This window comes from Macaca nemestrina, chromosome 6 (genome assembly GCF_043159975.1).
Source record: "Macaca nemestrina isolate mMacNem1 chromosome 6, mMacNem.hap1, whole genome shotgun sequence".
Classification (NCBI taxonomy): domain Eukaryota; kingdom Metazoa; phylum Chordata; class Mammalia; order Primates; family Cercopithecidae; genus Macaca; species Macaca nemestrina.
The window spans coordinates 84958424-84970302 of NC_092130.1; the positions used below are offsets into that span (position 1 = coordinate 84958424).

An 11879-nucleotide genomic window follows, 5' to 3' on the forward strand; every position below is an offset into this window, starting at 1 on the left:
CCTTTATGTTTTAGTAGGACTCAACTGACTAAATTTGGTTTCTGTGGGTGATATGTGAGGAAAGATGAGCTATCTCTACAATCTTCCTCCTGAATGTTAACTGCTAGAGGTTTGGAATAGGCTCTGTTAATTTTGAAGTTATGCTTTCTAGATGTATTGGAATTAACCTGAAATATTGGTGGTATACTTTTTAAATTGATAGACCTACAGTTATTTAACCCTTCCACATAAAACTATTATTAATTGATCTAGAGAGGGCTTGGACTTGAAAATTTACAAGTAATCTTGTGTTTTAATATAAGAGATTGTTAAATTAATATATCTTTAAGGAATTAATTAATATATTAATTAAATAATTATGATTATTAATGATGATATAATTAATTAAATAATAATTTTTATGTCTAAATCATTATGGAGTCAGGCACCTACTAAATTTTCAAGATTTCCTCTCACACTTCAGAAATGATAGTTTCATTAAAATATTTTTAGACCTTTTACTCTCTTCTTTAATTCAACGTGTAAATGTAGTTTGCTGAGTTTTCCTTATTTAAATAAACCTTAGTCAATGTATTCATTCATTCATTATTTTTCCACAATATTTATTGAGGCAAATAATATTATTATTATATATGCCAGGCAATGTGCAAAGTACTATAAATAAAAACATCATATTTTTTCCTTGTGAGTGTCTCTATCCTGGTCTTATACTGAAAGAAAAGTAGGAGAACTCATCTTTTTCAGCTTTTATTTTCAGTTATCAGATGCTAGAGTGTATCCTACAGTCAGAACTATTAGGACATTCATTAAACTTGTATTTGTTTCATAGGAACTAGCACTGTGCTGTTGGCTGAAAGAGAACGGGATACATCTCCTAATGGCTTTAAGAATTGGGATTTCATGTCTGTTCACACATGGGGAGAGAACCCTGTAGGTACTTGGACTTTGCGAATTACAGATATGGTAAGTGTGAATGAGAGGATGAAAAAACATAAGCTTACTTTTAAACACTTTGAAGCACTTTTAAGGGTGATTTCATCATTAATTAGGCCCCTGAAGAATTATACCCCTTCTTAGTAGAAGTAAGGGAAAAGTAGATGTTTCAAGCCCTGACTGCTTGGTTGTGTAGATAATATTCAAAAAGGAAGATTAGGCACCAGCCATACTATAAGAGGGGAAAAAACACTTATATAAACAATGTGACAGACTGTGGGACAAAGCCAGGGGTTCCCATGTCTGCATGCAGCCAGCCATCTGACCTATTTAGCCAACAAAACCAACCATATTCACAAAGATGCTTAAATGTTCAGACCAACTTTGGTGTGACATTCTGCCAGGGTCACATCTTAAAGGCACGCTTACAATGATTCTGCAGTAGCTATTTAGACGTAGCTTAATGTTTGGAGAGATATCTTATTTAATGTGACTTTTTAAAACAGTTTTAGTCATGAAACAAACCGAAAAGCATTTCTCATTTCTTTTTCATTCTGTTTACTAACATTCTTTGACATCCTTCTGTAATTTTAACACACAGTCACAAAAATGAAAGGACAGAGCAAAAGTTAGAAAAAAGCCACATATAGCTTAATTATTTATTTTTGCATCATTTCTCCAACATTCTCTGTAGGGGAGCATATAAATGAATAATGTTTTGGCTCTGAGTTATTCTGAGACAAAGGTGTAATAAATATCAGCAGTGTAGAATTATATGCTTAAATAACTTTTTTTTTTTTTTTTTTTTTTTGAGACGGAGTCTTGCTCTGTCGCCCAGGCTGGAGTGCTGTGGTACAATCTCAGCTCACTGCAACCTCCGCCTGCTGGGTTCAAGCGATTCTCCTGCCTCAGCCTCCTGACTAGCTAGAATTATAGGCACCCACCACCATACTTGGCTAATTTTTATATTTTTACTAGAGATGGGGTTTCACCATGTTGGCCAGGCTAGTCTCAAGCTCCTCACCTCAGGTGATTTACCTGCCTTGGCCTCCCAAAGTGCTGGGATTACAGGAGTGAGTCACCACACCCAGCCTAGATAACTTTTTGAAAAGAAATTATTTAAAGTTCCTGGAAATGTCAATTAAATGAATACAAATTCTATAGTCGTTTGTTACATTTTTTCTCTGAGGATAGCTTTCTCCTAAAGACTGCTAAAATTTTGATTTAGAAATAGAAGTTGTAAAATGTCCTGCTCTCATAGAGCAAAAAAAAATATTCTTAGTATATGGGCCTGTTCTTGAACTTGGCCTCTATTCTTCAACTCAATTTCACCATCAGAAAACCAAGAAAATCTATTTACCAATGTGGGATTTATTTCATGTCAAGTCTGCAAAATCTGACCTTATACTTCTAGATTTTTAAAGATATTTTAGATTTTAACACATTATTTATAATTGTTGAACCTCTGGAAATTATGACTATTCCCACAAATATACATTTTTTTGTAACTGAATTTATATACCTCTTTTATTTATTGTATATTTTGTCATTGAACTTTATAGACCTCATATACACACACACACACACACACACACACACACTTTAAGTTCTGGGATACATGTGCAGAATGTGCAGGTTTGTTACATAGGTATATGTGTGCCATGGTGGTTTGCTGCACCCATTAACCAGTCATCTACATTAGATATTTCTCCTAATGCTATCCCTCCCTTTGCCCCCTGCCCCCTGACAGGCCTCGTTGTGTGATGTTCCCTTCCCTGTGCCCATGTGTTCTCATTGTTCAACTCCCACTTATGAGTGAGAACATGCAGTGTTTGGTTTTCTGTTCCTGTGTTGTTTTGCTGAGAATGATGGTTTCCAGCTTTATCCATGTCCCTGCAAAGGACATGAACTCACTCTTTTTTATAGCTGCATAGAATTCCACGGTGCATATGTGCCACACAATTTTTAAGGGCTTATTAATGCTGGAGGTTGTTTATAATACTCCATAGAGGCTGAATTTTTCCCCAGTGGAATGTTTCTATAAGTTGATAATTGGGAAATATAATTATATTTATAGAAGGTACAGTCAGCTTTTCAAGAAAACATCCAACATGGAAAAGAAGATTTACACAGAGAGTTCTGATTTTTAAATTAAATGTTTGATTATGAAGCAATCAGTTTTTAAATTGTTGAACCTACAAATTGTCAGTTTTTATAGCAAGAGTGAATCCAATGATTTCTTTCACATGAAATGCACAGAATCTTAAAATTAGATTTTTACAATGAAATCCTTTTTAGCTATTTTGAATGAGTTCGTTTTATATTATCCAAAACACATACTAAATATAGGTATGCTTATTTGTTAGTCTGGAAGAATTCAAAATGAAGGAAGAATTGTGAACTGGAAGCTGATTTTGCATGGGACCTCTTCTCAGCCAGAGCATATGAAGCAGCCTCGTGTGTACACGTCCTACAACACCGTTCAGAATGACAGAAGAGGGGTGGAGAAGATGGTGGATCCAGGGGAGGTCTGTCTGACTCTGTTCTTGGCATGTTCTCTTTTAAACTGGTGTAGACAATGTAGTCAGTGAAGCTGTACCCAACTTCCAAGCAGGAATAAGTCAAACATGGATGGGGAGGAAAAGAAGTGACAGTGGTAAACTATTTTTTTCCATAGGATAAAACTGTATTTTTATCATTTGGTATTTTATCCAGAACTTAGAAATCACAGTTAATGAATTCAAAATTATTAAATTTCCTAACATGAATTTTCCCCGCTTATGACAGATATCAAATGGAAAAAAAAAAGTTGTCTTTATGCACAATCACTATATCTAACATCTGTATTGCACTTTGTTTTTAAGCATTTTCCACATTGTCTCATTACCTTATAATCCCTATAACCTAGGAAGGATGAACATTCGTGTATCCATTTTGCAGAAAGAAAAACAAGGCTCAAATGGCCAAATCATGTAGGCTTCTTTTTATTAATTCATTAACTGACACTTCTTGGCAACACCAAGGGGAGCGATAGATCACACTTTTTCTCAAAAAATTGCAGAGGATAGCTAAAGTAAGTCGTTCACATTCCTGGGTCTCAGCCTGCTGTGGCTCCTGGCTTCCTTCTTTCAGATGGTGGGAAAACCCCACATTTTCTTTGTCTCTGTATCCCAGCATCTAGCACAGTGCCTCAGGTGTAACAGGTAGGTTTTCAGAATTTTCAGAACGCCCTGCTCTGAATAGGTCCAGCTCTGAGCTGGGTGTTTTGGAAGATACAGAGACAAAGTACATATTCAAGAAACTTATACATGAACTGTGAAGGCCTCAGCTTGAATTCTAGTCCCATCTATATTCTTCAAAGCAGCTTCCCTTCAGGACCTGCGTCCTGAGTACTTTTCTTCACAGTCTCGAAGCAAGTTAACCTTGAGAGTGTTTCTCCCTCTGAGATTCCTTAAGGAACATTAACAGGACCCTTCTGTTCTGTTGTTATAATATTGAAACCCTTCCACAGCAGTTGACCAAGGGTTGCTTCTCTGGGCTTTCAGGCTTCCTGCTCCCCAGCCAAGCACCTCAGTCTCTCCCCTGACCACTTCTTACAACTCAGTGACTAAAAGGGTAGTTTTGAAAGCAGGTGCCTCCAGGAAGGCACTCCCATGGTACCGCAACTGGTGGGTGCCTCCTATATGACTTGTTAGGTATTTTGATATCCTCTGCTTCCCAAAATGGATTCCATGACATCAGGCTGACAAGTGAAGAAAACCAATATGTACTGAGTACTTAACCTATACTCTCTCATCCAGTCTTCAAAACCACCACAAATTGAGGTACTCTTATTCCACCTGACAGGTGAAGTGGAGGGAGATTTAAAAGGTTGCTAAAGGTACTCCAGAGGGTAGGCAAAGGAGGGTTGAAGCCCAAGTCCATCTGGCTCCCAGTCTTGAACTCTCTCCCCTCCCTTATTGTCTCTCAAGCAGCAGGCGGTGGTCCTGTGCTAGGGTTGCACCTAGCTTGCCTGGCCATAAATAATGAACCTTCTTCCCTTTGTGGATGGCATTCTGTGTTTCAGGAGCAGCCCACACAAGAGAACACCCTGGTGTCCAAAAGCCCTAGCAGCAGCAGCATAGGGGGCCAGAGGGATGAGTTGGAGGAGGGAGCCCCTTCCGAGGCCATGCTGCGACTCCTACAAAGTGCTTTCAGTAAAAACTCGCCGCCAAAGCAATCACCAAAGAAGTCCCCAAGTGCAAAGCTCAACATCCCTTATGAAAACTTCTATGAAGCCCTGGAAAAGCTGAACAAACCTTCCCAGCTTAAAGACTCTGAAGACAGTCTCTATAATGACTATGTTGATGTTTTTTATAACACTAAACCTTACAAGCACAGAGATGACCGGCTGCTTCAAGCTCTGGTGGACATTCTGAATGAGGAAAATTAAAACAAGTGTGTGGTCCCAATTCAGAAATATTCATGCTTCTTCCTTACCCTGAAATTTTGCCTGTGTCTGAAGTGGTTGTTTTGTCATGAATTCTTATGCTTATAATATCCTTTGTGGTACCTTTTCTTTTTCTCCCTAAACTGTACATGTGAAGGGGATGAGCTCAAGCAGGAAGTTCAACTTCCAGAATTGATCACAGGTATTTCAAAACACATCTTTCCTGTCTGCACAAGTGAAGTGTTTTGTTCTTTCTGGAGTCACAGTTGACAAAAAGCTCTTACACTACATTAGAACACTGCATTAGAGCCCATTTCAATTCTCAAAAGAAAAGGCAAAACCTGGGATGTCAATTAATTTGAAAATAATCTGCAAAGAAGGAGAAGGAGACAGAAACTGTTTCTGTTGCTTGTTCCCTGTCTTGTCCATGTGGTTCTTCAAATTTTGATGCCAAGACAGTATTTGGTAAGTCTAATGAAGGAGTTCACTGTAAGACTCATTCCCTAGATCTTTCTATTCCAAACTGTCACTCATTCCTGTAGTCAAAATCTGGTCATGTTGGGCATAAGCTGGATTATTTAGATCTAGAAACAGACCTTGAAATCTGAATGCTCTGGTCTCAGCAATTTTGGAACATTCTTCTTTGCCTGGTGCACCATGTCCGTGGTGCCAGAGGCGTCTGTGGACCCAGAGGCGGCTATGACTTGTGCTGCATGCCTGGTCTTTCCTCTTTCTCCTTCTTCTGAAAGTTTTCTATACCTGTCTCCTTTCTCAGCCACAAAATAAATGTTGGGAGAAATGATTTATACCACTTTCCTAGAAAAAATCTTACACTTGGGACTTGGCAAATTCCTAGTCACAATTTTTTCAACAATAACAGGAAAACACTCATCACGTGGAGACCTAATGTAATAACAGAAAAATACTTATGATAGGAAGAAACCATGAGAAGTTTTGTTTTTGTTTTTATTTTTTTCCAACTGTGTTCATTAGAACAGGGTGTCCTAGGTCATTGAAACTGAATGTTTATTCCTTGATACTAAAAGATCTTCTCCAATCCTATCACTGGTAGTGTCCAAATTCTCATCAAATTGCTCCTAAGCTTCAAATCAGAAGACAGAAACTGGCAGGCTATGGACCTTAAATGTCCCTCAGGTAGATTTTGTTTGGTATGCAGAATGTTTTTAAAATGTGAGTGGTTATTGAAAATATGATGTTTCACATAAAACCTGATTCTCGGACCCATCTTTGCTCATGGCAACAGTTAGCCGGAGCTGAGTAGCAGCTGCCTGATTAGATGAGCTCTGGGTCTCCATGGCATCCTGCTCCATGCTACCTAGAACAGGCACTTGATTCCTTGCTGGGCAGTATCCAATAGGCATTTGATTTTGCCCACTACTACACTAAGTGAATGTGTACAAAGTGTAAATGCATTAGGAAAAAACAAACTACCCGCATCTTCTGTTAGGCAGGATCTGTACAATAATAATTATGAGTTTGCTTGTGTAATCTCACCTCACCTGGATGCTCACTAATACTAATTCATTTATTACTAACCTTCTAGCTTCCTTCTTTCGATATGCTCACAAAGTCTCCAGTCACCTACAATGCTGGCTCTCTCCCACTGAGTTTGCTGTGTGCAATTCTTCCGTGGAAGTTTGAACTTCATAAGGCCATTCATGGCATTGAACTGCTTCATGAAAAGAACACTAGAGTCTGTCATTTGCTTTGGTTTGAAGTATGGTTGGTAACACAAACTTTCACCTGCTCTTCTACCATTTGAATTTGTGTAGAACAAGGGTGTTTCCAGAGCAATGCCCATAATGCTTAGAGAATGTTCTCCTAAAAGACTTGCAGAATCACTCTGTCCTTGGAAGTTTCATATATTGTTTGATATAAAGTGTTAGATATGATTTCCAATATTGGAGCATATCAAAAAGTATTAAAACCAAAAAGGACCAGAAGATTCTTAGATTGGCCCGGAGAGACCAATAAATGAAAGAGTTAGTATTAAAACTCAACACTTTTCCATTCCCAATCTAGTGCTAGATGTATACATCTTTCTTTTTGATTCTTCCTAACAAAATATTTTCTGGGTTAAAACCCCAACCAATTCATTGGGTTGTAGCCAAAGGTTCACTCTGAAGAAGCTTTAATATTTAAATAAAATCATATTGACTGTTTCCAACCTGGAATATAATATTCAGATATAAAACAGTTTTGTCAGTCTTTCTTAGTGCCTGTGTGGATTTTTGTGAAAATGTAAAAGAGAAAACTTATATACTATTTCCCTTGAAATTTTAAACTATATTTTCTTTACAGGTATTTATAATATGCCAATGCTTTTATCAAACAGAATTTTAAAGAGCATAATAAATTATATTAAAGAACTGAAAGTTTTCCTGAGAATAAGAAAGTTTCATCCAATAAAATATTTTTGAAAGGCATGTTCCTCTGTCAATGAAAAAAAGTACATGTATGTGTTGTGATATTAAAAGTGACATTTGTCTAATAGCCTAATACAACGTGTAGCTGAGTTTAACATGTGCGGTCTTGGTATTCTTAAGGGAACTTCCACATTATACATCTGATGTATTGACCAGAATATGTAAAATATGCTTATAAATCAGAAAAATAAATTGTTTCTCACTAAGTCAAAAGAAAAAAGCTCATGTTTCCACCACAAACAAGATCTCCCTCTTTTATTGTGTTTCCCAAAGGGACTATACAAAAGAAAAACTGAAAGTTTACATTAAGGAGTTAGTTCCTTTTTAGGAAATTGGGCTTTCTAGGAGTCAATTTAAGAATCTACCTGAACAAGGTGTGTTTTATTTTCCTCTCTAGCCCATCCTTCACTTTCTTGGCAACATGCAGAGCTGTATGAATGAGCCTTAATTGGAATGTTGAGAAATGAACAAACTATCTAAACTAAACTAACGGGACTTACTACCTGTAAGAGAAATGATTTCCAACAGTTCACCAAATACGACTTAGTTTACAGGCCAGAGGAAAGCAGCTAAGTGTGAAATTCTTCCCAGAGGTTCTCTCATTAGAACCCTCAAAGCCCTAACTTTTTTTTTTTCTACAGAGTCTCACTCTTTTGCCCAGACTAGAGTGCAATGGTATGATCATGGCTCACTGCAGCCTCCACATCCCAGGCTCAAACAATCCTTCCACCTCAGTCTCCCTGGTAACTGGGACTACAGGTGTGCACCGCCACGTCCAGCTAATTTTCGTGTTTTTTGTAGGGACAGGTTTCATCATGTTGCCCAGACTGGTCTCAAACTTTTGGGCTCAGGTGATCCACCTGCCTCAACCTCCCAAAGTGCTGGGATTACAGGCATCAGCTGCTGTGCCAGGCCCCAATTCCCAACTTCGATTTCTGAACTTCAGGCCCACGTCTCTCTCTTGCTTCAAACTTCCATTCCCGGAATTTCGACCCACCATCTCAGAATCTGACCTTTCTCCCCTTGGGGACTGGTTTTTCCCCAGAATCCATTCATTTGTCCTAAGTCATAACCATTCAGTCAAACTAGAATGATCTTTCAGAAATTCCAGAAGGACTTCTTTCCATCAGGATTAGTTGAAGATATATCTCTATTTTCATTTCATTGATTAATCGATTAATTGATTGATTGTATATATTTAAGGTGTACAATGTGATGTTGTGATATATAAATACATAGTGAAAGGATGATTACAGTCAAGCGAATTAACATATCCATTCTCTCAGTTGCCTTTTTTTCTTTTTTCTTTTGTGGTAAAAGCACCTAAACGCTAAGAAAACTCTTTAAGCAAATTTCCAGTATGTAATACATTTTTTATTAACTATAGTCCTCATGCTGTACATCACATCTCTAGACTTTTATCCTACATAACTACAACATTATACTATTTCACCTATATCTCCCCATTTCCCCCTACCTCTCCCACCCCACTGCAACCACCATTCTACTCTATGTTTCTATCTATTTGACTTTTTAAAAATTCCACATATAAGTGACATTATGCAGCATTTTTCTTTCTGTGTCTGGCTTATTTCTCTTAGCATAATATATTCTAGGTTCATCCATTTATTGCAAGTGGCAAGATCTCCTTTTAAAGGCTGAATTTCATATATGTGTGTGTGTGTGTATATATTTACATATGTATACATATATATACACAGAAATATATATATATATATAGAAATAGTCGTGTGTGTGTGTGTGTGTGTGTGTGTGTGTGTGTGTGTGTGTGTGTGTGTTTGTGTGTATATAAAACAATTTCCATAGATGGTCTCTACTTTCTTTTGAATGTCCATCTGGTAGCTGTTGGATTAAGCATGTACATGCTGTGAGTACAAACACAAATACATGCACGTGTACAAAGGATACACATTAATTCTTAAATACAAGTTTAAACTCATGAGGAGGAAGAGAAGTGCTTTCCAACTGCCTTGTAATTTGCAAGGCTATAGTATTCATATAAATGATTGTTTGAATTATCCACTCTGTTCCCTCCGCCCCTGTGGACAGAGTATACTTTCCTGGACCACTGATGTTGACCATGCAATCTACTTTGGCCAATGGAATATTAATGAATGTGAAGCAAGCAGAAGCCTCAAATGTGCTTGCACAGTTTGGCTTGGCTCTTGCTTTTCAGTGACCAGCGCTGTGAGGAGAGTGTGCCCCAGGAGCTACTGCCCCTTAAGCCTGGTTTCCAGAACAGATGTATATGAACCAGATGCAAATCAAAACCACATTCTGGAACCAAGCCCAGCCAACTCATAGCATGAAGCAGAGCCATCCTGAGGAGAACAGTCTAACTAGCCTGTATGTTGTTGCTATATGTACATATTTTATAAGCATTACTCTATCATTAATGTGTCAGTAAAAGGAGGTATCTGAAATCATTATGTGCCCTTCATTCTCATGGCATGTGCCAGGGAGGCAGAGACCACTTTCCTGGTTTCTATACTGGTTCTCTCTACCATGTATGCCACTTTCAGTCAATTTGCCTAGAATGCCATAAAGCACTTTCTGTCTCCTCCAGATCCATATGCACCCCATCTCTATACACCCCCATATTGAGAGTATCTTCATTAAATATGTATCTGAACAGGGACCCCAATCTTAAAAGGAATTCTTGTTCTTAGAAGAGGATAGAGGAAAATATCCTCAAATTTCTTCCTGCAGGGTTGTCATGATTGATACCTTCATTTCCCATATCCCTGTCCCTAGTAGCCCCAGTGGCAGGTGATTTATAAACCTAGATGATGTCTCAGTGAGAGGAGAGTAGCCTTCGGCCTTAGTTCCGTCTTACATACTTTACAATACTTCTTGCATCATCACGTCTCCTATTCCAGGCACCACCAGGGCTTAGCCCCAAACTCATCCTTGGGGAGGGTCCAGTGCTCCCCACATATCATGCATAATTTTCAGTTCATAGTCACATTCATAGAAAAGAGTGTCATTTGAGTGTTCCATGGTAGGGTGCCTAATGCCAGTCTGTTTTGGATAAGAAAATGCTTATTGAATAGTATAAGTTTTGAGCCCAAAATGTTAAGAGAGATTTGTAATAATAAAGAAATTTATGGGCTGTTTCAATTCTCTTGCCAGAGAGAATTAGAAGGAAGAAAGCCCACCTGCGAGATCCTATCCATCCCATCAGTCCTCTCAGGGGTGGATCAAATCCATCTTGTTTATCTGAGCATCTAGGCCCTTGGCTCTGGTCATTCTTTACTAGCATTTACTAAACTTTCGTGACATGAATGAATGGCCATGAACCTGCTGGTGTTATTTTTACCTACAGAAACCAAAAAGGCACAAGCCTTAGCTTTTCTCAATCAGTTGCTGTAAATGATACCATTCTAATCATTAAAGGGCCAAAAATGTCTGAAAATGTATTAACAAGTTAAAGGCTAGAGGAATCCAGGCTCACCACCTTCTAACTATGTGCCATTGAGTGGGTTACCTCACCTCTCTGGGCCTTATTTACTCATCTACAATAATTAAGTCTACCTCTTATGCATTTGCTGTTAGGATTAAATAAGATAGTGCAGAGAAGTAATTTAGTTTTTTGTTTGTTTGTTTATTTTTTGAGATGGAGTTTTGCTCTGTTGCCCAGGCTGGAGTGCAGCGGTGTGATCTCGGCTCACTGCAGCCTCTGTTTCCTGGGTTCATCTGATTCTCCTGTCTCAGCCTCCTGAGTAGCTGGGATTACAGGTGCCCACCTCCATGCTCAGCTAATTTTTGTATTTTTAGTTGAGACAAGGTTTCGCCATGTTGGCTAGCCTGGTCTCAAACTCCTGGCCTCAAGTGATCTCGCCTTGGCCTCACAAAGTGCTGGGATTACAGGTGTGAGCCACCGTGCCTGGCAAAGTATGGTTTCTGTAGAAAGTAAATATTCAGTAAATGTTAGTTTTTATTATTTGTGAGATTGTTGTTTTTACTGTGGTGTCATGAAAACAAAATGGACTTTAGAACCAAACAGATTTGAAATTGTAGCACTTATCTGCAAATCTAATAAAGGAGAA

At 38.3% G+C, this 11879-nt stretch overlaps 1 protein-coding gene across 1 annotated transcript in view; it reads left to right on the forward strand.

Annotated features, from left to right (window-relative positions):
• LOC105484100 (proprotein convertase subtilisin/kexin type 1) overlaps positions 1–5470 on the forward strand; it is a 40353-nt gene extending 34883 nt beyond the window's left edge. The window contains exons 12-14 of the mRNA XM_011745347.3: positions 830–963; positions 3300–3461; positions 5000–5470. Of these exons, the coding sequence (XP_011743649.1) occupies positions 830–963; positions 3300–3461; positions 5000–5365 (662 nt within the window). The 3' untranslated portion in view covers positions 5366–5470. The remainder of the gene's footprint in view (positions 1–829; positions 964–3299; positions 3462–4999) is intronic.
• The last annotated feature ends 6409 nt before the right edge of the window (positions 5471–11879 follow it).